The sequence below is a fragment of the Ursus americanus genome, chromosome 21, assembly GCF_024610735.1.
Source record: "Ursus americanus isolate L20-20 chromosome 21, mUrsAme1.1.p, whole genome shotgun sequence".
NCBI classification, from domain to species: domain Eukaryota; kingdom Metazoa; phylum Chordata; class Mammalia; order Carnivora; family Ursidae; genus Ursus; species Ursus americanus.
This window is the reverse complement of record NC_142147.1, coordinates 36335703-36360530: the sequence shown is the minus strand read 5'-3', so window position 1 is coordinate 36360530 and position 24828 is coordinate 36335703. Positions and strand designations below refer to the sequence as shown.

General features: G+C 52.7%; 1 protein-coding gene and 1 long non-coding RNA gene across 6 annotated transcripts; one reads left to right on the top strand and one right to left on the bottom strand.

Moving 5' to 3' along the window:
• Positions 1 to 2747: 2747 nt before the first annotated feature.
• Positions 2748 to 8168, bottom strand: LOC123791374 (uncharacterized). Of its 2 annotated transcripts, none has more exons than XR_006779365.2 (3): positions 7759 to 8168; positions 4177 to 4247; positions 2748 to 3861 (listed from the first exon to the last, which is right to left on the bottom strand). It is a non-coding gene; the product is annotated as an uncharacterized LOC123791374 (long non-coding RNA). The 2 variants fall into 2 exon arrangements; XR_006779364.2 differs by having other exon boundaries at positions 2750 to 3809.
• A 39-nt stretch (positions 8169 to 8207) lies between these two features.
• On the top strand, positions 8208 to 16944 carry C21H19orf12 (chromosome 21 C19orf12 homolog). Of its 4 annotated transcripts, XM_045796127.2 has the most exons (4): positions 8208 to 8453; positions 9063 to 9186; positions 12447 to 12616; positions 15888 to 16944. In XM_045796127.2, exons 3-4 carry the CDS (start codon positions 12457 to 12459, stop codon positions 16151 to 16153), a joined length of 426 nt encoding a protein of 141 aa, XP_045652083.1. In that variant the 5' UTR covers positions 8208 to 8453; positions 9063 to 9186; positions 12447 to 12456; the 3' UTR covers positions 16154 to 16944. The 4 variants fall into 4 exon arrangements, with proteins under 4 accessions (XP_045652083.1, XP_045652081.1, XP_045652082.1 ...); XM_045796125.2 differs by lacking the exon at positions 9063 to 9186; XM_045796126.2 differs by lacking the exon at positions 9063 to 9186 and having other exon boundaries at positions 8215 to 8303.
• Positions 16945 to 24828: the final 7884 nt, after the last annotated feature.

Sequence of the window (24828 nt, the reverse complement as noted above, 5' to 3'; positions counted from 1 at the left end):
TGATTCTTGATCCAACCATTGACATTTCCTCAGTCTGGTATAAATTTTAGAAAAGGAATTTTAGAAAGTGTAACATTTTTTAAAGTCGCAACATAAAACCTTAGCAGTGAGCTCACTTTGCAAATACGCTTCAGAGAAGCCCCTTAGCCTCCAGCTCCTTCCCAGGACGTGGCTGCCCCGAGCCTCCTACAGAGATTCTGGAGCTTTCTCTGCAAGAAAAGCAGGCTGAAGAAAGTGAGAGCTTGGATGGTCTAGTTTATTCCCACAGCCAAGGTGGACAGCAAGGGTTGGCTATCCGGCTCAGAGGACAGAAGCTGGGATCCGGCTGGGAGGAGACCACCCCATTGCCCACTGGGCATCCTGCTCTGGGCTGAACTATCTCCATAATAAAGGAAAGGAAGGCTTTATGTTATGTAAATAAAACAAAAATTCGGCCACAATTCATTTTTACTGAAATGGCATGCCAATTACTTCCTGGAACTTAGCAGAAAGCAGCCTGGTGAAAACAACGGCCCTTGGGAACTCGGTGACATTAGTGTCAGATCCACACACAGGACATTCCGTGGGTGCTTCATTACTTGCTCGGTGCACACGGGCCAGGCTGAGCCCTTTGTCTCATTTGCTTTGCTGCAGGTGGAGCCAGGGCAGCGCCCTCCCCAGCCTGGAACACATGGGCCCAGGGCATTTGTTTTTGGGGTGAAGCAACAGGGGTTCCCCAAACCCCAGTCCCCAGGGGTGGGGACATGGGGTCCCCACTGCGGTCCCCTTCCCCCTATGCCAATGTCTTCCCCAGAGTGTCTGCTGCATCACTGGGAGCCGTGTGTGTGGGCTCACAGTTGCTCCCAGTGTGTGGGTGCTGTGATCTTTGAGGTTCCTGGAGATGCTCTGAGGAGCTTACTCGAGAGAAATCCCTTGGCTCCTCAGATCACTCTCCGCACGTTGCAGGCTCTGGCAGGGCCGCCACCAAGGCCATGAAGGCATGGGCCTCTGATCACCGGGGCAGGGCGCTGTGGGCCCTGCTGCCCACCGAGCTAGGCGGGCTCTCACCTTGGGCTCTGCTATAGCAAAGCCTGATGGCAACTGAAAAAGAAAATCCTGTGGTGGGGATTTCGACCAAGGGAGGAGAAGCGAGTGCTCAAAGCCAGGAACCTGCGGGAAGTTTGGTCATGGTCAGAGGAAGGGGCCTGGTAGAAATGGCTCCTGGGGGTGCGGGACGCTCTCTCTGAATCGATGAATTCCTGACCCACAGAAACTGCCAGAGACGATATCTGTTTATCTTCCCAGACCTTCACCCCAAACTCCCTGTCATCAGGGCCTGAGTACCGAGGTGAATGGAGCATCATTTACCTGACCCCCCCCCCCCCCGTGGATAAGGCATGGGAACCCATGGGAACACAGGACAAGTCTCTGCTCTCATAGCAGACAAGGCATGTGTGCCAAGAGGACCCCTTTCCCCGCTGGATTCCATCCTGACGTCAGGCATGTACTTCCCCAAGGCAATTGAAATTTTGGGGTGGACGGCCAGCTGTGGGATGAGAAAGGGGGTAGAGGAGACGGCGAGGCCCCAGGGACCTCCCAATGCTGCCGAACCTCAAAGGAATGCTTTGTGGATTCCAAGGTGCCTCTCTTCTAGGCGCTCCAGCGATGGGATTGTTTTCATGTTGGAGAATTCCCGGAACATTCTCCCATCTGCTTATCTCCATACTCATAATGAGTGTGTGTGTGTGTGTGTGTGTGTGTGTGTGTGTGTGCTTTACACCCCCCCCAGCCTCCCTGCCTTCGAAGCACTCAGCACCCCCAGGACAGTACCCTCCGATCCATCACTGCTAGAGAGTGTGCTGGGGGAGAACAGAGGTTTGGAGTTTTGCTCTGATTCTGTTACTAACAGTGTAACCATGGACAGTCCTTTCCTCTCTCTGTTTCTGGGGGGGCCCAAGAGATCATCTAGAAAACAGGGCGCCTAGAGGATTTGAGCTCCAGTCAGTCAGACTGTGATTGGGGAGACGCGGCTTTTCCCAGGACCCATGACCTGTGCCCCCATCAGTAGTCTGGGCTCTAAGCTGAGCGTGTGTTTCACCGGGACGTGTGGAAGTGGTGCTGGTCTCACAGGTGGTTCTGGTTGTGTCGGAGCGTGTGGGCAGGTATCTGGGAATGTTCATGGTCCTTAAATCCTTTCATTGCAGAGAAGGTCCCCTGGGCCTAAAGGTTGATTTGATATCCAAGATTTGTGGTGACTTCCTGGCAGCTAAGACCATCGTGCCGGAGTCAAGGAACATGTTTTCAGAGTCAGGCTGGGCTTCCAACAGCTCGGGGTCTGAGGCCAGTGAGTTAAGGGGGGGAATCCTGACCCCTCCCCCTCCCCTCTTCTCCCCACAGTGGATACCATCCGAGATAGCATATTACGTCATTGACCTGTGCCCCAAGTGTCAGGGTCTCTATTGTATATTCACTAACGTTTTTTACTCCTTGAAATACTGTGTATCAGGTCTGTTCAATACAAGGTCTCTGGGTATTTCTTCAGCAATCAAAAAAATTCAGTGCTATCCATTAAATTGTGTGCCCCCCAAATTCATCTTGAGGCCCTACGCCCCTGTGTGACTGTCTTTGGGGATGGAGCCTATAAGGAGGTAATGAGGGCTCAAAGAGGTCATAAGGTGGGGCCCTGGCGCTATAGGTTCCTGTCCTCAGAAGACACACCAGACTCGGACCCTCCCTCCTCGCCATAAACACAGAGAAGAGGTCCTGCGTGCCCACCGCGGGACGGCAGGCCTGCAAGCCAGACGATGTCTGAATGAATCCTGCCTTGCCAGCACCTCGATCCTGGGCTTGCAGGCTCCAGAACCAGGAGATCCGTGTTGTTCAGGCCCCCAGGCCGCAGTAACTTGTTAGGGCCGCTAGAGCAGACCAGAGCGCGCTCGTGTGGATACGGCAACGGAGCCAGCGCGCAAGTTAACAAAACCATGGGCACCACGCGCTACCAGCACACACCAGGGGGACTCGCGACGGTCTGCACTGGAGCAGACACACACACAAACAAGCAACACCAATGCACAAAAAACCCCACAGTCTGCCACTGAACAAAGTCTCCAACACAGCAAAGTTTAAACCAAAAACCAAAAACAACCAAAGCAGCGTTAAAGTAGAAATTACTACGGAGAAAGAATTTCCAGCCTCTGAGCAATTTCAAATAAAAACTTCGGAATCATAATAGTGACTCTACCATCATTTTCTGTAATAAGATATCTATTATAACCGATATGACAATACAATAAAAGTCCTATTGTTCCAGAAACTGTATTCTAACTGAAACAGGATAATTATAGAAATAGCTGCTTGAGAATCGCGTTCAACAGAACCATTGAAAATCATTCTTCTCAGACTGGAAATACGACTTCCAGGTACAGAGAGCTCTTCAGTGAGTTCTGATGGAAGACAAGGTGGGTTTTTTTTTCAAATATTCTATCACAGCGTAACCTTCCAGAGCCCCTCGGGGCATCTGTGGCTTGTGTCCAAGGGCCCATCGGGCTCTGAGGTCCACACTTACTTGGAATACTAAAATCTGACGGTAGATCTTGAAGGACGACACCTCTCTATTGTTTCAACAAACAGATTTGAGGGCGAATCTCAGTTCTATCAAGTTCACTTTGTAAATTTAACTTGGAATATCAAGAGCAGCGGACCCCAGAACATTCTGCAGAGATCCAATCGTGCGTTGAAGGCGTTGCTGGTACCGACACTCTCCCTGCTTTGTCGTTGACAAGGCGCTTTCCCCTCTGGTCCTCAGCTGTCCTCACAGCAATCCCAGGGTGCTGAGAACAAGGATTCCATCCTCATTTCATAGCCGAGGAAATTGGGGACTGTCTGGATGGAAGCAGGGGCAGGGGATTTGTCTGGAAAGCGCATTTGCACTGTAAGCACGCTGTTTTTACTTAGCTCGTCTATTTATTTGATGTGGCTTTGGGGAAACTGACAAAAATGACAAAGGAGTAAGTGGGAGGCCAGAGGGCCTGTGGGCTGTCCCTTGTCACCCACCCGACTCCTGACTTCTGACACTCCACGTGCTACCTGGGCGCTCCGGACTGGGAAGCTGGAGGAAATTCATGCAGCAGTGATGGTGGCTGAGGGACCAAGGGAGCATGCAGGGAGGAAATAATAATAATAACGATGATAACGCACCGTGGCAAATATGCAGAGAGGGGCTGAGTGATGGCAAAGGGACAGGATAGCCGTCTATGTATATTTGAAGGCTGTAAACACCAAGGAAGAGGATGAATTAATTATTAAGAAGAACAATGATGAAGCCCGGGACAGGCTCATTACCAGTCCCAAAACCAGCCTGTCCGGCAACAGTCCTTGCAGAACAAAGCTCCACCAAGACCAAAGGCAGGCGTCTCGAGGGCCCCTCTGTGCACAGCGACTTTGTTGCCAGGCATGGGCTGAGCCTGCTAGTTCCCTTGTGCCAGCACGGACCGTGTGCATACTCACGTGCTTATCTTCGCAGCTCGTATTTGTTGACTACCTGGTGTTTGGGGTTGAATTGTGTCACCTCGAACAGATATTTGTAGTCCTAACCCCTGGTACTTGTGAATGTGACCTTATTTGAAAATAGAGTCTTTGCAGATGCAATCAAGTTAAGATGAGGTCTGTAATCCAATATGACCAGTGTCCTTAGCAGCAGAGGGAAACTGGGGCGCTGACACAGACACACGGGAGGATGCCATGTGATGACAGGTGCAGAAGCTCAGCTGCAAGTCACGGACTGCCAAGGAGCCGGCCACTCCCAGAAGCTAGTAAGACGCAAGGAATGATTCTCCCTCACAGATTTCAGGAGCTTGGACCTGCAGACTCACTGGCTTCGTCTCCAACACGGAGACAATAAGTCCTTTCTTAAGTCACCCACTTTGTGGTCTTTTGTTATAGGGCCCTAGCAAGCTAGTGAACCCCCCTGTGCCCACAGTGCGCTGAACATTTCACATATGAAAGGGATGCACGTGTCGTGGGGAAAAGACTGGGGGAAGGGGAGACCTCCTCCACCCCAGGCCCTCTGAGGAAGGAAGGGGGTCCTAGACCCACCATATGGGGCTGGACCCTCTCCTGACCCCAAATCCTGGCTCTATGGCTGCCTTGGGGCAAATGACTGGCTGCAAGCCTGGATCCAGATCCCTGGGAACCCCCAAGCATAGGACTATGGAGCCTCGTTAGAGGTAACTTAAAAATAACACTGACCGTAAGATTTTAGTTTTCAAAATGACATCAAGTTTACTCATATGCTTTCATTAAGAGGTCACAGGGGTTTCTGTGTGCGTGACCTGGATGTGGGCTTATCCAGCCCTGGGTCTGGGGGGGGATTATGCTGGAAAAGCCATATAAGTTAGGAGCTGGCTAACTGGAACTCTGGAAAATATGGGAGGGGGAGGTGCTGAGGGCCCCATGGTGCCCAGGCTGCACTCCCTCACATCCAGCCTCTGCCTTAGTCCACACATATTCTAGATGGACCTTGCACCTCACACCTTCCTCAAGCCTGGAGAGGCTTCCTGGGGACCGTGTCTCCCTTTGGCATTTGATTCAGGATCTCTGACCCTTAGGCCTCGAGACGCTCCTCCCTCCCATCAGTGGGCACAGGAGAGATTCCAGGGACCCTGGGCAGCCCAAGGTGCTAAGTTAGTGTTTGGTGAATGTATGGGCCAAAGTCCACCGATGGCTTGTGAATGGAGCCTCGCATGCTGGGGGTCCCGCATGCTGGGGGATTCTTGGAGCCCCGGAATGGTGGATTGTGGATGGTGGGTTGTGAAAGTGGGGGTAGAATCTGATTTCCTGCCTCTCTGGGAACTTGAGGCTCACATTTGGGACTCTGGAGATGTTTTTCATTTTCACATCCTATGATAAAAACAAGAATAACCTAGATCCCTACACATTACCTCCTTTAATCTTCAGGATAATCCTAGGAGAGGCACTATTATTGTTGTCATTTCCCAAATGAGGAAACGGAGGCATAGACAAGTCGAATGACTTTCCCGAGGTCACCCAGCCAGACCTCCGGATGGGAAGCATCATGAGAGCACTGTCTGGATGCTGGGCCAGTGCACAGTCACCATGATGGGGACCCCGCTGTGCCCTGTCATTCACAGGACCCACTCTGCAGGAGGCCTGGCTGCCACTAGGAGACTGTGGTATCATGTGTTCCATTGCCGGGCTTCCGCGTGTGCAACCATCGTATGACTTATTCATGTCAGAATGAAGGTCCCAGGTTGCTGACAGGTGCAACATTGGCTGGACTTCTTACAGCTCACCTTCTCTGGGGGGCCCGACTTTGCAGTTTCTTTCCCTTCCAGCATCTTTCCTGCCCATCAGAACTCCCCTTCCCAACCTCTGGGGGAGCCAGCAGCCCAATTCTCTAAGGAGCCGCCAGAGGGCGCTGCCCGCAGAGAAATGGGAGAATCTCCCCCAGGCCTGAGCCTGGAGGCAGTTGAGCTATTCTTAACCTGGGTGAACTTTCACTGTTGAAAGTCACCCAAACTCGAGCAAAAGCTGCTGTTCAGAAATGGGTGAGGTTATTTCACTGTGGCCAGGGAACCCTGGTTAATGCTTGAGGCCCTTTTCTCACAATGAGGACAAAAGGGAAACAGAAGTAACAAAATGATGTTAGTTAAACAGTACAAAGTTTCAGTTCTGTAAGAGACATAAATACTGGGAATCTACACAGCATACTTCCTATAGCTACTCATATTGTATACTAAATGTATACTAAAGAGGGTAACTCTTATGTTAAGTGTTCTTATCCTATGCCAGTGCGCACACATACACAAGTGATAATGATAATAAAGAGGGCGGGAAGAAACTTCTAGAGTGATGGATATGTTCATGGTATAGATTATGGTGATGGTCTCACAGGTGTATACTTATCCCCACACTCTCGAGTTGTATATAGTAAATATGTACCGCTGTTTTAAGTCAGCAAATATATATCTTTCTTTTAAAAAAACCACCTTATTGGGGCATGTATATACTATAGTATATAGATAGATATGTATAATATATATGCATAAATACACATGTATGTATAAATATATGCTACATGTATGTATATGTGTGTTTTGTGTGCATATATATGTTATATGTATGTGTGTGTATATGGTATACGTGTGTGTGTGTGTGTGTATACAAACATATACTCCCTAAGTACTTTTCCATTCAAAAGAGGAGAAAGAAGAAAACGAAACAAAAGGACTCTGGCAGTGTGAAAGAGGCCCATCGTCTGGGTGTGTCCGGCTTCCTGGAAACCCAGGCAGAGGGCTGGTTACAGGGACGGCTTTGAGCCCAGTGGACCCAGATCAGAGTCTGGACCCTGACACTCCCTACCTGGGTGGCCTCGGGCAGACCAACCTCTCTGCACCTCACTGCTCCTATGTGTAACACGGCAGTGGCCGCCATGTGAGGTGGGAGGACGCTGTCAGGATTAGTGGGCTACGCCATGGAAAGCCCCCAGAGCCCTTTTCAGATCTGAGGTGGTTCAAGGCCAGCCTGTGTGTGTGTGTGTGTGTGTGTGTGTGTGTCGGGGTGGGGGGCGTGGGGGAAATCTCCATACTCTCTCTAAAGTATTCCCTGCACATCACTCCCCCACCTCTGCCCCCTCCCAGGATGCTCCCCCACCTCAGCTTTGTCCTGGAAGCTGGACTCCCCCTTCCCTTGGAACCCCAGCAGTAAAGCCAGTGCTGAGCCCTTCAAACCCCCACACCCAGAGGTCCCCGGTGCCGGTACCTGGAGTGGGGACAGCCTGTGTTGGACTTGGGCCCACACATTCAGCAAACATGAACTCAGCACCTTGGGCTTCCAGGGGTCGCTGGGCTCTCTTCCGTGCGCACTGAGGGGAAGGAGAAGGGTCTACAGGCCCAGGGCCAGAGACACTGAATCAAGGGCCAAAAGCCTCTCCCAGCTTCAGGAAGGTGCAAGGGAAGCCCTTCTAGAACCTGTGCGGCCAGCGATAGAGCGCTGGCGATAGGCGCGAGAGAGCGCAGCCTGAGGGCCGCGGGGACTTCAATCCGCCCGCCACACCCAGGCCACGGCTCCTGCGGAGGAGGAGGGACGCCGCCTGCGCCCTCGGGCTTCGCGAGCCAGGCCGGCTGGCGACGCAAGCGCAGCGCGGCGCCTGGTGAGTGGGGACCGGAAGGCCCCCGTGCCGGTGACCCGGAAGGCGGCGGGGGGCGGGGTCTGAGCGGGGCGGGGGGCGGGGAGACCCTGCGCCGGGCGGGGCCAGAGACCCGCGGGCCTGGGTCTCCTCCGCGCTGCGGACCACGTCCCAGCAGGTGAAGGGCTCAGGGCGCAGGCGCGGCACGGGTGAGGCGGGGAACCCAAGGCGTGGTGCCCAGAGGCCTGCGGAGCCACCCCACGTCGCTAGGGTATTCATTTGCCACATGAAGACACTGAGGCACGGAGAGGCTGACGTCACGCCAGAAGTAAGCGGCACTGGCCCAGCTGGGGTTAGAACCCGGAGCCGCGCTCAGGGCCCTGCACCCAGCGCCGCGCCGCATAGTGACCCTGGGTGTGTGTATGACCTCCCCAGGTACCCACATGTGTGCGCCCTCCTCAGTAACCTCGGGGTGTGGGTCACCCTCCTCAGGGACCCAGGCGCGTGGGTGGGGCGGCAGGGGTTACATATGCAGGACAAAGTCCTGGAAGGATGCCCGGTGAGTCAGCACCCCCAGCCTCCCCTGCGGGGTAAGTTAGAGATGACCAGGAATGGGGGTTAAGGATCTCGGAGGGGAGCATTCCTCTGCTGGGGACTGGTAGCTTCTTTACCTTTAGAAGACGAAGCAGGGAGACTCTGAGAGGCTGCAGAGTGACCTGTTTATGGGCCCCTGGGTGGGGAAGGTGGCCCTGCCAGGGCCTATGGCAGAGAGAAGGCAGTACTGGCTTAGCTTTGCCTCTGTGGCTACCGGAGGTGGTCCAGGAGGGCTCGCTCTTTTGATTTCTCAAGAGAAATCAGAAATCAGATGTATGTGAAATCTGATTTTCAAATACTAGCAACAGTTCAGTCTTAAAATGTCTGTGGGCTCATCTGACAGTGCTGGTGGGGTCCACGTGAGCCCTTCGCACTGGGGCCTACAGAGCTGGGAAGACAAGGCTTACAAGAGCCAGGCCACACAGTGGAATTTTATAAATTCCAGCAGAGAAGCAGAAAGATGGCAGGTGAGCAAGATCACCCTGACTCCTTCAGAGGCTCTGCTTTTTTCTTTTTTCTTTTCTTTTTTTTTTTTTAAACAGGGTGCATGGGGGTCTGTGTTAGCTCTGAAGCCTTCCTCTCCCTGCTCTCTCACAATCTGGTCCATCTCAAAAAGCCGGGCTGCACTCTCAGGGATGGGCACATCTCCCTCTTCCCCAGAACTTTGCTGTCATCAGCAGACCAGCCTGGTGGTGCAAGAAACCAGGGCTGCAAGTTGGCATTTGCCTTGTCTGTGGCTGCCAGATGGGCTTTCTGTGACCAGAGCCCGTGTTGTGGACAAATCTGATTCTGAAATAGGTGTGATATGGGGAGGGGAGGCCCCGTATCTCTGAGGTCTGTCCCTATCAGAGTACTTTCCTCCCTCCTCCCTCCTTACTGGCGTCCTCGTTGCTTACAGACAAAGGCAAGCTTGCAGTGGGAGGAGAAGCAGGACTGGCTTCCTTGCTCACTCTGGCAAGCCCGGAGAAGTCAGGAGGCCGGGGTTTTTAGCAAGGACTCAGGAGATGGGGTGACAAACCTTCCTTCCACAAGAGTCTACTGATGCTCTAACGTCTAAAATGATTCTCACAAGGAAATTAAACCAGGTTTGTCTTGGAGTGAGGCAGCCACAATGCCCCCTCTTCCTGTGGTGTGGAGCTATTAAACCCGGCCAGAGGTGGGCCACGTCGTCCCCTGCCCTCCCACACACCGTGACCCCTGCTGGCCCTCCAGTTCTGCAGAGCCCTGGGCTCCTGCCTTGTGCTGGGCTGCCTGGGCTGAGTGGAGGTTGGGAGTAGCCTTTGCACGATGATGCCTTATTAGTCCCTGTGGGTTTCTAGGGAGTCATTCAGAGCCCGTGGGAAGCTAGGTTTTTAGATGCACAATAGAGTATGAAGTGGCTGTGTCCTGCCTCCTTGCCATGCATTTTCTTGTTACGCAGAAAGTGTTTCCAGGGTGCAGGTCCATAATCCTGCAGAACCCTGTTTTAGGAGTGGTGTCTGGGCAGAGTGCCCTGGCCAGGAAGCCCACCTTGCAGACCATGCTTGGGGTCTTCATGTGCCTGGAAATGGGGGGCTCACTGTAGCCTCCAGATAGGCCTTCCGGGATCGAGCCTCGACTCCCCTGTTCCCAGCATAACTGACAGATAGAAAGCTGCATATAAACCAGATATAAACTATATGATGACTAGATGTTTTACAGGAGGACTGTTAGCTTTAGAAAGGTTTTACCATGAAATTAATTCAATAGTTATCAATATTTGAAATACATTAGTATCTGAAATAAAACTCATTTGCGTAGCTTCACAGCACCATGGCTACTGGGTAAATCGAGTCACACCCTCCATCCCCTCATTTCTTAGTGACTTCTGCCATGTGCAGTCCCTTTGCTGTTGTAATGCTGTCTGATTATTGTGACCTTTGTGTGTGGACAATTCCTGACCCTCGAGTGGGCTCTCTTCCAGGGTGGAGGGGGCGGCGTGGACTCTGTCTACAATGGGCTGCCAGTAGTGAGCAAAGGTGTGGGAAGCTCGGAGGTGTGTAGGCACGTCCAGGACACATGGGGCCAGAGCGGGGGCAGGCACCCTTGATTCCTTCTCCGTCCCTTGAGCACCCCTGCAGGGCCTGTCCCTCCATCGCCTCTACACCCCACTTGGTCAAAGAGACACATTGGGGGAGGCTTGTTTGCACTTTCTGAACTCGAGCACCAAGCAGCAGATGTCCGATGTCTGGGTCATGCTCTCGTAGAGTCTTGCTGTCCGAGGTGGGGTTAGAGGCCAGCTGGAGCTTGTCCCCACGCAGAATCTCAGCCCACGCACGCGGGCTGCATTTCCCAAGGTCATCAGTGATTCGGTGCACTTGTGGAGAACCACGGATCTCAGAACACGGCAGGGGCCAGAGCACAGGACACGCCTTACCTCTGCTGGGACGGCAGAGAGGTCCTGAACCCTGACTGTGGTGATCCAGCAGACCCACAGACTCGTTCTGGGGCTCAGAAGTCTCTCCCAGGACTGGGAGGATGATTTTACATCAGAGGCTGGTTCTGGATTTTTCTTGGGTCAAAAAAAGATGTAACCAAGAGTTACTGAGCAACAGGGTCTGCCCCAAACGTTATCAAGTTCCTTTAGGGACTGCTTGCATGAAAAGCAGAGTGATGGAAGGAAGTGCCCTTCGAGCCCTAGGTCCAGCCGAGGCCAGAAGGAGAAGCATCAGCTCGTGGCCACTTTGATTTTACTTCCGGGGCCTGTCAGGTGGCCCGTCCGTGTTGTGGGTCTCCATGCCCACTGACCCTGGGGCAGAGTCCACCCTGCCCTTGCCCTGCCTGCCTGCCAGTTTCCCACCAATGCAGCAAACAGTTTCCTGACCTCAGACAATTGTTCTAAGGTCATTGGTCCAAAGGTCCATCTGTCTGTCTATCGGAACAGATGCAAAGCCCTGGAATTCTGTGGTTTGGTTTATTCTCTGGTTGTCCCATCTTACTGGTCCTCCTTAGGGTCAACCTGTCCTGCCTTTACCATCCCCCATGCAGAAATGGACGGGCTTTAGGGGTGGCTGATGATGGAAAAGCCAGTGGTTGTCTCAGCAACAGAATATTCATTTAGAGCCAACATGTCTGCGGGTCGCAGTGTTCCACACTCACACCAGGTACTTGCATCCATTCTGCCCAGACCTTTCCAGAATCCAGCTGGGAGGTGGTTTGTCTCATTTTACAGGTGAGGACTCTGACGCTCTGCTCAGGGTCACAGGCGGGCAGGGGTGGGCACAAGGTCAGTGTGGTCATGGAGTCAGTACTTGCCCCCTTTCTGGCTTGGCATGAGCTCCGTTCCCTGTCCCATGACAGAGAAGTGGAGGCTGGGACGTCCTGCTCTCCGCCAGGCTCTGTGCCCTGGGGAGGCCTGAGGCAGCAGGAAGGGCGCAGACTCAAGAGAGGGCTCGCTTGCCTCACTAGTGATGACCCGCGGGAGCCTGGGGCCGGGCCTGCTCCGTAACCCGGCACAAATCAGAAGCGAGGCAGAGGGCAAGGAAGACCTTTCCTCCCTTCTGCGGACTGTGTTGCTTATGAACTAAATGCTTCCCGGCTTCGTCCGTGACAAGGACCCAACCACAGGGCTGGTGCCGTCTGTCCCGCGTACGGCAGAGCTCCCGTTCTCCACATGAGGACTGTTGCTCGGACCTCCAGCCAGAGTAACATTTGGGTGCAGGTACTCTGACGCTCATTAAAACTCTCCCTTTGAAATGCTTCCTTTGAGGGTCAGCAAGATGCCTGTCATGGTGGATGACGTCATGAAGCTGCTCTGCTCCGTCTCTGGGGAGAGGAAGATGAAGGCAGCCGTCAAGCACTCTGGGAAGGGCGCGCTGATCACAGGAGCTGTGGCCTTCATCGGTGGTCTGGTCGGAGGACCACCCGGACTAGCTGCGGGTAAGTGCAAGCTCGCGGGGACAGTCAGCTCGGGGGCGTTGTAACAAAGGCCTTTGAAACCACAGACCTCACAGAAGTCTCTGTCCTGTGGGAGATGTTGGTCGAGTTGAGGTTGCTTCAGTGACATGATTTGTGTCCCTAATTCCTCCTGCTGAAAACACAGGCTTCTGAGCGTGAAGGTCTCAGAAACTCAGGGCTTTCCGGAAATGACATCCATGTCATGCAGACCTGGAGGGCGCCTCTCCTCTCCGAGATGTGTCCAGGCATCTGAAGATGAAAGGGTGTCCTGGGTCCCTTGGATGGTCTCCTTCCCCGTCACCATGACAGGTCACTGCAGAAGGGAACCCGGGAGGAAGCTGGGTTTGCTGAGCACCCCCTAGGAGCAGACGCTGTCTGGCCATTTTACATGAGCTCATTCAGAGCGACTCCCCATTCTGAAAGCAAACAGTCTCAGGCAGAAAAAGCACAAATATCCTAGAGGAGTCGTCCCTGCCCCCCGCTTTTGCCCCCTACTTCTACTTGACAGACAGTTTCCAGCAATGAATGGAAGTTTGGCTGACTTTCCCATCATTCTTGGAGCCAGGTAGGGTTGCTTCCTCTGGCTTCGGAGCAGGAAGCATTCCTGTGTAGTCTGACCGTGGGTCAGGGCTGCTGCATGGACCTCACTTGAGGAGGGGCTGGATTAGTTCTCCCGGGAGGTGCCTCAGATGGACCCTGCAACACAGGGAGCTTTGCCGCATGGTCGGACGCACTGGGCTCAGAGCATCACTGGACGCCGCTCTGTGCGGGAGCCTGTGCCGGCGACGGGGGAGAGCTCCCAGTCCGGCCTGCAGTCCTCCCACGACACAGGCTGGAGCGGTGACGGCCTGTCTGCCCAGGTTGGCTTCTGCTTCCGGCTCCCGGCATGGCTTCCTGCTCTGCTCTGTGTTTCTGTGGCAGGACTGGCACACAGGGACATTCCATGACGCTGAGGTCACACTGGGGAGTAAGTCAGCATGTGGGGGGCCCCAGACCGTCCACCTGTCCGTGTCCCTTTGCAGTCTGTGAATGAGTGAGTCCTGACCTCAATTCTCACCATCCAAGCAGCAGCCAGTGAGGGTGGAGACAAGGCCATTGCCTCCTTCCTCAGTGACAGTCTACATCTTTGTCCCCCCCCCCATCTAAGGTGCTCAGGGGAGGGCTTGATGGGATCCTTTATCATATAGATGATCCCAGATGCCATTGTGGGAGCATATATTTTATCTGGGTTGTGTCAGCGCTGGTAGAGAACACAATGTCTGCCAGGAGAACTGGGGGACTCACTACTTGCAGCCCCTAGTCGTGGGCGGGAACATCATTTACCCAGAAAGCCAAGGAATTTTCTCTTCTCCAAACTGTTAGTAATTTGCTGGTCGATATTCCTGGTGACTTCTTGCATTAAGTGCTGCTCTAAATCAAATCTTGCTGTTGTCCTAACGGTTTAGTGCAGATGAGGGCAACTCTGGGCTCTAAGCACTTCGCGGGTGTCATGGGGAAAAGTTCAGTAAAACTTGTAAATGACTGGTTTTCCCTCCCTGAATCCTCCCTGCTTTTGGAGCGGAGGGGAAGGGTGGCCAGGGGCGGTGTTCAGCCTCCAGGGCCGGATGCTGGCCTGGGCTCAGCCCCGGGGGAGCTGTGTGCTCAGATGCCTCCACACTCGGCTTCCAGAGAGGGTGCAGGCGGGGTCAGCCCACACCTGGGTTCTCTCTGGCCCGGGCTCTGTTCTCTCAGATAAACCTTTTATTCTGGAATAGTAGTAGAATTACAGACAAGCTGGCGAGACCGTGCAGAGAACTCCCCTGTATCCCTCACCGCTTCCGTTCCCCTGACGCTACCATCTGGTGTTACCAGGTGCCCTTGTCAAAGTAAGAAACCAACACTGATGCGTCACTACTAACTGGTCTCCAGGCTTTATTTGTACTTTGCCAGTTTTTGCATTACTGATGTGTTCCTGTCCCCGAATCCAGCTCAAGCTATCACAGTGCATTTAATCCTCATGCCTGCTTCGTCTCCCCGGGTCTGTGACGGTTGCTTGGACTTTGCTTGCTTTCATGGCCTGGGTAGTTTTGAGGAGTACTGGGCAGGTGTTTGTAGAATGCCTCTCTGTTTGGGTCTGCCTGAGGGCTTTCTCGTGCTTAGCCCGGGGTTAGGGACCTTTGGAAAGCTTATCGAGGACAGAGGTGGACACCTGTCTCATAGCACCATTCCAGGGACATGTGACATCCACAGGCCTTGCTGGCAATGTCCACCTTGATCACCTGGTTAAGGGAGTCTGTGCCAGCTTTCCCCACTGTGACCTTAGTGTCCCCCTTTCCACGCTCTGCTCTTTCAGAGAGAGTCACTAAGTCCAGCCGGGCTGCATCTATTAGTATGTGGACTTTTTCAGGATACAGATCTGGCATTCCGTGTGGTAGCAGTGGGCAGGCGAGGGGTAGCCACTGCCCCTTAGACAGGGACCCAGCTCTCCGTCACCCACGGGCTCACTCAGCCCTCTTCCCTCCTGTCAGCCTCCTGCCTGCCCCCTGAAGGCCTTTGAGTTTGAGACCCCTGCCCAGGGCACCTTCCTGTAGCCGACCTGGACCCACTTGGTCAGATAGAATTTTCCGTTGACACAGGGCTTCAAGTCCCAAAATCAGACACCTTAAATTTGATCATAAATTTACACTTAAAAATAATGGTTACGCCTTTTCGGGGTCACAGGAAGAGAAGTAGTTGAGGAAGTTGTATTTGTAGTTACCATCACACAGCTCTGGAGGGCTGGCATGAGAAACCGTTGCTTCAGAATGAAGGTCTCCTCCTCTGTCCCCAGGGTCCTTTAGCGAAATGATTTCACTGGAAATTTCCAAAAGTTCGGGGGCAAAGAGCATATCATGGAGACAACTCAGCCTCACCACTGAGATGATTCCCGTTGAAAACGCACTTGCGTCTCCGCTCTCTGCTCTACGAGGAGAGCGTGTGGGAAGCAGGAAACCCGCAGGCCCTGGAGAAGATTTCCGTTAGCACAGCTGTGCGGCGGGAGAGGCTTCGCGCTGCATCTGTGAGTGCAGAGCTCAGGGAAGGCACGTTGGGGTTCAATATCTGAGCCAAATGAAGACCCCATAAACCCTTGCCCCCCCACAAGGTGGGGTGGAGCGGGCACAAAGCCGAGCCGGTTCTGGCCCAAGCATGAATGTGCCCACTCGTCATGGCGGTGGACGTGCTCCCAGCAAGAGCACTAATCGAACCAACTAACTGAACCTTCCTTGTTTTCTAGGGGGGGCTGTCGGGGGTCTGTTAGGTGCATGGATGACAAGCGGGCAGTTCAAGCCGATTCCTCAGATCATAATGGAGCTGCCGCCCGCTGAACAGCAAAAGCTCTTTAATGAAGTCACCGCCATCGTCAGGCACCTGGAGTGGACAGACGCTGTGCAGCTGACCACGCTGGTCATGGGCAGCGAGGCCCTGAAGCAGCAGCTGCTGGCCATGCTGGTGAACTACGTCACCAAGGAGCTCCGGGCCGAAGTTCAGTATGATGACTAGGTGGCCCCCCCGGGAAGTGGGGGTGTCACTGAGATGATTCTCCAGACTCACAGAAGGGGACACAGGAGTGGGGGAAGCCCCACATCCTCAGTGCATTACCTTAAATGGCGTGAAAGCTGCCGAAGAGGCTACTACTGGGCTGTATCATGTTCTGGAAATTATTTATGAAGACGCTGTGTTTGGGGTCGTGTGCGCTAATAACGCGCAGTGACAACACTTTCGCTGGGAGGCTGGTGAAAAGCAAAGCTGTGCCTGCCGCAGACATGGGGTGACAGCTTGCTGAACCCACCGTCACTCGTATGGGACCCAAGCGGGAGGCCCTCGTGTTCCGTCTCCTCACCATGAAGATGAGCCCTGTCCCAAGCACGTGTTACAGGACTGGTTCCCCGCCTGGGGCCCAGGGTCTCAGGACCTGAGAGCTGGCCCGTGCCGGAATCATGTTTACCTCATGTGCCCCTTCCCTGACCAGTGACTCTGAGCGGCCCCATGGAGGGGCAATCAGTCGCCTGTCGAGTGAAGCCACAAACATCCAGGCCCCCAGCCCTCCTCTACTCAGCACACCTGGGCTCTCACCCTCCCAGGTGTTCCTCTCCCCGTTGGACAAGTCGTGGTAGTTCTTGAGTTTTGCTTTTTAAATTAAATACTTCCAGCGAAGGAATTGCTCTTTGTGAAGTGGTAGGATCTAAGCAATGTGTCCACCCCAAATTTCCCCAATACTGTATTCACTTTGCTTTCAGAACCGTAACTGGACTAGGTGTCATCAAATTGCAATAAATGTTTTGTGAACAGGACTTTTCTCACATGTTTTGCGTAAAAGCATCTCTGACACCCAGGGTCGTACACACAGCGCACAACGGAGGGTTCTGGATTTGTGGCTTTCAAGAATGACAGAAGCCTCCCAAGACCAGTGTCTGTCCAGGTTTCCTGCTTTGGCCCCTCTGTGCTGCCAGTGTGTGCACGCCGCCCCAAGCCTCCCCTAGCACCCAGGAGGGCCCTCCGGTCCCCAGGCCCTGGGGCAGGGCAACAACTTAGGGCTCTCACTGATGGAAAACAGCACAGGTCTCCCTGGGGGTATGGAAGGAGAGTAGGTATTCTGACAGCTCTATGTATGTAATGAAAACTTGAGGACGAATTAGAACCCACGCTGATTAAGGCCAGGGGAGGGACTTCAGTGGACATCAGGGCAGGACCTCCGAACTAGGACCCCGTGTCCCCTGGGTCTGGGAGAATTGGGCCCAACACATGAACAATGAATGGATGAGCCTTCCCCCAACTCCCCAGTCATCTTCTATGAGAACTCATGGACACTGGGTCCTAGTTCAGAGGTCCTGCAGTGATGTCCCCTGAAGTCCCTCCCCTCGCCTGCCTGCCTGCCTTTATTCCTGGGAAAAACCCTGATCCAACTCCTGACCAGTTTCAGGTCAGACGGAGCAGGCCTTGCTCTGAGTGAAACCACCCTGGACCAGCCGGGTCCTGGAGTGACTGTGATGGGCACTGGGCCCGAGAGGGCAGGCCAGACCTGGAGCCCTGTCTCCTCCAGCAGGAGAAAGCACGTTCCTAGTTTTCCCCTCGGTTCTCCTCTTGCCTCCTGTGGTTTTAGTATTCTTACTTCTGGGTCTCCTTGGCAAAAATCTTCGTTTATTTATTTTTGAATAGGTAATACCAGCCTGGTACTTAGAAGCCTCCAGAGGACACAATGGAAAGGCAGGGCTTTCTCCAGCATGAACTCTGCCCCAGGCCCCTCCCCAGAGACAGCCACTGTACCAATTTCATGTGCATTCCTAAACTCGGTTTTCTAAATAGTCTTTGAAAACAATTCATTTCCTTTTATTTCTCAGTGTGTATTGATGAAAGCATAGAAAAATCCAGAAAAGGATAGTGAAACCACAATAAATATTACCACCCAGAAAATCACACTTAACACATTTGGTATGTTTCGTGCAAACATTTAGTGCAATGTAGGTGCATTTCCAGTATATTTTCATTCTTCCTGTTTAGGCCTCTTTGAACGCTTTTACCAATTAACATTAAATAACATTTGTGAGTTAATTTAGAATTCCTTGTAAACATGTGTCATGGCTGTATACTATTCCACCCTACTTAGCCCTTTCCCTGCTGCGGTTTTCATTGCTGCAGTGAACAGTTTTGGGCTAACATTCTGTTCCTATTTTAGACTCTCATAGACTTTTGGATAGACTCCTCAAAGTGAAATTGCTGGATTAAAAAGTATGCAGTATTTTTCAAGGTTGTTATATTCAGTCAGAATTCATTCTAGACAGTGATGTCGATAACTCACTCTCCCTGCCACGGGGTTTGGGGTACACATCTCACTGCACCCTCACCAAGAAATAGGATGATAGTGTCTTAAGCCTTTGTGGATTTGATGGGTGACTACCGACATCTTGGTTTGGTTAGTTTTTCTTTGCCAATGGGGGTGACAAGACCAAGGTCACCTGCTGATCGCCATCTTCCCAGGTGGTGTTGAAAGCCCCCCAGGCCCCCGGGGGCTGATTCCCAGCAGAGGGGGAGGGGGCCCTGGCCTGAGCAGAGGGCTGGCTGTGGGCTGGCCCCCTGTGGCTGGCAGGACGGTGGCTGGCTGGGCGGTGGCCGCGGGGTGGCCAGGAAACAGCAGGGGGCTGCCAGCAGGGCAAGGAGGCAGCTGAGGAGGAAGCCTTGGTGGGGGGACCCGGTAATTATAGAAAGAAGCCATCTGTTCTGGGCCGGTTATTAACCTGCTTTGGGTGTTGATGCGACAGCGACGAGCAAAGGTGTTTCCAGGCAGATGGTGTATTTTCAGCTGGAATGAACTTTTTTATTTTTCTGTTTTTTGAGATGTCTGGCTTGGAAGTAAGCATGACTGGGGTGTGTTGCAATGCGGGGGGTTGTCAGGACTGGGGCTCCAGGTTAATATCCAGGCAGCATCTGTTACGTAACAATTACTTGGCAAAAATAAATACAAATGCTGGAACCTATAAGTGGTAGGGCCTGAGGAAGAAGACACCGCACTGGCACGCAGAGCATATGCACACACACCCACGGCACGCGCACACATACGCACGCGGAGCACGCGCACACGGAGCTCGCACACGCGCACAGGGAGCACGCGCACAGGGAGCACGCGCACACGGAGCTCACACACGCACCCACAGCACGCGCGCACACAGAGCACGCGTACCCGCACGCACGTGCACACATACGCGCACGGGGCACGCGCACACGGAGCTCGCACACGCGCACAGGGAGCACTGGAGAACGTACATGGTGATGCCGTCCGCCGGGAGGGTGATTTGAAGAAAAAAGTCACAGGAACCATAACTTTGTATATACTTTGCAGGCAACACATTTCACTGCAGGGAAAACACTGCCATAAAAGAAGATAAGGATACTCACAGCACGGCTGTTCACGGCAGCAGGAGAGAACGGAGCCGGCCTGGTGTGAGCAGCGGGGACAGAGTGACACCGCCTTTGTGCCGATGTCATAGCCAATCTAATAAGTAGTACACGGGTAGGTATACGAAATTCGGTAGACTGCACCACACACATTATTCACCTCACAGCAATTTCACACGTACGTGCACGTGACGGGGGAATAAAGAGAAAGACCGACTGTAGCAGGTGCTGGGGACCCTACTGCTTCCAGGGCAATGAGATCAAGGCTCGGAGGAGGCAGCGCAGGCAGCAGAGAATCTCCAGGTGCGGGCATCTTGTGCCTGGGGATTCCAGGGCTGAAAAATGGGCATTATTTACGTGTCCCTACACCAAACAAGACCCAGCCTGGTCCCCAGCTCCCAAGGGCTGACTCCCCAGAACTGTCAGGCCGCCTGGACTGGGCTCCACACTGTGTCCTCATGGGCTGTGTCCTCACGAGCCTACCTCAGGGGCCCTAACTCCCCTGGGACACGGCCCCGCTGTAACACGCACCTGTGAGGCTCATCCCCAGATAGAGGCACAGGTGCCCACGGACCGCGGCAGGAGGGCCTGCCATGCTGGGGCCGCTGTGGATGTGGGGTCCTCTCACTAGCGTCTCTCCAACAGAATCTCATACAAGCCACAAACGTCAGCCACATGAACAATTTTAGATTTTCTAGTAACCACATTTTTAAAAAGTAAGAAGAAACAGATGAAATTCATTTAATAATATAATTTAACCCGATATCCCAAAATATTATCATTTCAACATGTAATTGATATAAATGATTATTGAGGTATTTTCCTTTTCATAAATATTAAGTCATTGAAACCTGGTGCTCATGTTTTTACACATGCAGCACATCTCCATTCTCACCAGCCACGTGTCAAGCCACGTGTGGCCAGTGGCAATTGTATCAGACCTCACAACTCTGTAAGATACATGATAGAAAATGTAAAGATGAAAGATTTTTCTTTTCCACATGGGTTGCCAGTGATGTGGACATCTCCCTGTAAGGGCTTGAAACCTCTTTCTGTCCCTTCTCTGTTCTGAAATTCAGCATCTGGGCTTCTTGGAGGTCAAGAGCTGCTTGGATGGCGTTGGTGGACTGAATTCTGTGTGCCCCAAATTCATATGCGAAGCCCTAACCCCCGGTGTGATGGCATTTAGAGGTGGGGCCTTTGGGCGGTGATGAGGGTAAATGAGGCCGTGCTGGGGACCCCCAAGAAGGGATTAGTGCCCTTATGAGAAGAGACACCAGAGATCTCACTCACTAACTCTCTGCTTTGTGAGGACATAGTGGGAGAACAGCTGCCTGCAAGCAAGAGCTCCCATCAGAATCCAACCATGCTGACAACGTCTTCTGGGGCTCCCAGCCTCCAGACTGTAAGCTATCAATGTCCATTGTTAAGTTAAGCACAAGTCCATTGTCAGGTTAAGTACCCAGTCCTTGGTACTTTGTTGTGGCTGCACAAGCCACTGAGACAGTGGGGGCACTGGGAGAGTCCAGGACTTACTGGTGACTCCCTCCCCACCCTCTCTAATTAGACTGAGGGGCAATGGCATTGTCTCCCTGTCCTGAGAGGACAAGCTGGCCTCTGCATGGCTGAAGACCTTCCCCCTGGATGACTGTGACCATTCTCAGGAGAGGGCGGCTTGCTGCAGCCACTAGGAGCCAGCCTTGTCCTTCTGCCCCAGCGCAGGGAGCCCTCCGAGGCCTCGGATCCCTCCACTCTCTCCCTCTGCACCTGTTCCAGGTCATCATCACTAAGCTCAGAGGGGGCTGCAATGTAGCCGGCAAATACCCTGCATCTTCCCAGCCCACGTCCTCTCCGGCTCACCGCTTCTGCCAGCTCCCAACCCTCGTCTGCCGCTTCTCTGCAGTGCTGACTTGGTGCCTGTGTCACTGTGGAAAGCAGAGAAAGTTCACTGCTGACACCTGTGCCCATCTCTCCTCCTGGTACTACACACTGACCTTGACCTTGACTTGTGCCAGCCCCTCCACTCGGGACCCCTCTCCCTGTGGAGGCCAGTGCTCCAGTCATTCTCCTCTTTCCCTTTCATCACCATTCCCAGCTCTCTGCAGGGTGTGCCCAGCAGCACGCACACCTGTGTTATTTCTCCCAGAGGAAAAAACAAGAAAAATTTCAACAAGTTATCAGGACAATTACACGGGGAGAAATTGTCTTTTCAACAGATGGTTCTGGGACAGGAGTATAACCACGTGGAAAAAAGTGAAGTTGGACAACCCCCTGTCTTATACCATATAAAAAATTAACTCAGAACAGATCATTTCTTAGATGAAGACATGAGAATAACTCTTTATGACCTTGTATGAAGCAATGGTTTCTTAGATAGACACAAAAATACAAATGACAAGAAAATAAATAAATGGGATTTCATCCAATTAAAAACTTCTGTGCTTCGAAGGACACCATCAAGAAAGTGGGGGGAAAAAAAACGCAGGATGGGAGAAAATTACAAATCAGTATCTTATAAGGGACTAGTATCTAGAATACATAAAGAACTCTCACACTCAACAATAAAGAGACAAACAACCCAGTTCAAAAATGGGCGAAGGATTTGCATAGACATTTCTCCGAAAATGATATTCAGATGGCCAGTAAGCACACGAGAAGGTGCTCAACATCATTAGTCATGAAAACCACAGTGAGATGCTGCTTTTTTTCCTACTCTGATGGCGAAATATAAAAGGCAATGACAAGCGTTGATGAGGTTGGGAGGAAGTCCGGAACCTTTATATGTTGCTGGTGGAACGTAAAATGGTGCTGTTGGAAAACAGTTTGGCAGCTCCTCAGAATATTAAGCATAGAGTGACCATACGAGCCAGCATTTCCTGTCCTAGGTACGTACCCCAGAGGACCAAAAACATGTCCACCCAAACCGTGCATATGATTGCCCATTAGCAGCATTTTTGTAACAGCCAAAAAGTGCTCACAACCTGGATATCTATCATCTATACATTGTATACATTGTATAAAACATGCAAGGGGATATTATACAGCAATAAAAAGGAATTATATTCGGATACACGCTACAACACGAACCAACTTGGAAAGATGCTAAGTGGACGGAGCCAGTCACAAGAGAGCACATGGTAAAGGACTGCACTTGTGTGAAATGTCAGAACAGGCAAATCCGTAGAGACTGAAGGGACATGGCTGGTGGTCAGGGACTGGGGGAGGGGAGAACGGGCAGTGAGCTCTCACGGGTGTGGGGTTTCTGTCTGGGGTGGTGAAAAGCCCCTGCAGTTAGGTAGTGGGATGGTGCACAGTGTTGCGAATACACTAGCGATCGCCGAATGGCAAACTTTAAAGGGTGGATGGATTTTATGGGATGTGAATTTCATCCCAATAAAGCTGTTTCAAAAGCAACTTTTCCATCTCTAGCCCTCGCTCCATGTCGGTCTTGCCCTTTGCAGTGACATTCCTCGGCTGATTCGCCATGCGGCTCCTGTTCTCTGGGGTGCTTTCCAGCAGCCCCTGCTCCCACCGCCCCACTACATGGTCTCCGATCACGGTGGCCTCCTTGTAGACGACCACCACACCTGACGTCCGCATTACTGGTTCTCGGTCCTCCTGCCACCTGACCACCCCCTGGGCGGCGTCTGGCAGGCTGCTCCCTTATGCTCACCCCTGCTACTGCCCTGGCCGGGCCCTCCTCCGCCTGGCTGGCTGCTCCTCCTTCTCCACCACTGCTGCTCCCACATTCCGTCTCTCTCGTCCCTCAGCCCAGACTTCCCTCCTGGCTCCAGTCCCTCCCACACCACCGCCTGCTTGGTCTCCAACTTCACACTCAGAAACTGAGCTCCTGGTACCCACACTGCCCACTCAAAACCACAACCAACAACCAACCACCACAACAAACCGGGCCCCGCTTCCTCTCCCCTGCCTCTGGGTCATCTCCGGCCACTGTCCCCCGCCCTCGCTCTGCCAGCCACACTGGCTCCTCCCAGCTCCGTCACCAGGCTGGGGCCACAGCCGCCCCAGGGCATTTGCACTTGTTGCTTCCTCTGCCTTGGATGCTCTTCTCCCAAATATCTGCCTCATTTCCTGCAGGGCTTGACTCAAGTTCACCTTTTCAGGGACACCTGGCCACTCGATCTGGGATTGCAGCCACCCAGCCCTCACCAAGCCCCTCCCTGCATTGTTGTTATCTGTAACCCTCAGTCCTTCTAACATCCTCCGTTATATACTTGTTCCCACCCCACCCCCACAGAGAGGATCCACACCAAGGAGAGCGATGAGATCATCTCTTCAGAAAACAAATAACAGACGAATGAATAAATAAGATGTGGTGTATATATATATACAATGCTATGTTACTCAGCCATCAAAACAATGAAATCGCCATTTACAATGATGTGGATGGAACTAGAGGGTATTATGCTAAGCAAAATAAGTCAATCAGAGAAAGACAATTATCATATGAGTTCACTCACATTTGGAATTTAAGAAACAAAACAGGGATCATAGGGGAAGGGAGGGAAAAGTAAAATAAGATGAAATCAGAGAGGGAGACAAAGCGTAAGAGACTCTTAACTCTAGGAAACAATCTGAGGGGTACTAGAGGGGAGGGAGATGGGGGGATGGGGCAACTGGGGGAGGGGCATTAAGGAGGACAGGTGGTGTAATGAGCACTGGGTGTCACATGCAACTGATGAATCACTGAGCTCTACCTCTGAAACTAATAATATACATTATGTTAATTCATTGAATTTACATAAAATACACTTTAAAAAAAGGGAAAAAATGGATAAAGGCACATCGAGGGAGCTGAGCTAACGAGGGGTAGGCACGAGTGTTGCCACTGTGCGCCCCTCTGGGTTGGGCATCTTCCTAGAGCTGGAAAAGACCCCAGAGATGGGAGAGACTACACTACCCTTTTCAGTTGTGTCTGTGGTCTGTCTCTCTTCACCAGCACGAGCTCCATGAGGGGAGGGATCTTTGTCTGTCTGCTTCATAGCTGTGGCCGCAGTGCTGCAGGTGCTCAGCAAACACCCGTGGAAGGAAGGAAGAAAAGTAAAGGGGGCGGGCAGGTTTCCTGGGGTTTCATTTTCCATCTCACCTGTGTGCGGGGCACCAGCTCAGTCTCCCACCCCTGGCTCTCCCAGCGCTGCAGGAAAGGCTGCCTCCCACCCGCCCGGGGAGGGGAACTCCGAAGTCAGGCTGGTGTCTGAGCCCTTGTCCGCGTGGCCCTCCAGAGTCAGTGCAGTGAGAGCCCTACCGTAGCAGCTGCTGCTGGG

Bases quoted from the DNA above. Each gene is read 5' to 3' on its own strand.
- C21H19orf12 (XM_045796124.2), top strand. From the start codon at position 8,678: ATGCCCGGTGAGTCAGCACCCCCAGCCTCCCCTGCGGG. The intron at 8,716-12,446 runs GTAAGTTAGAGA...GCTTCCTTTGAG, and splicing joins CCCCCAGCCTCCCCTGCGGG to GGTCAGCAAGATGCCTGTCA. The intron at 12,617-15,887 runs GTAAGTGCAAGC...CTTGTTTTCTAG, and splicing joins ACCACCCGGACTAGCTGCGG to GGGGGGCTGTCGGGGGTCTG.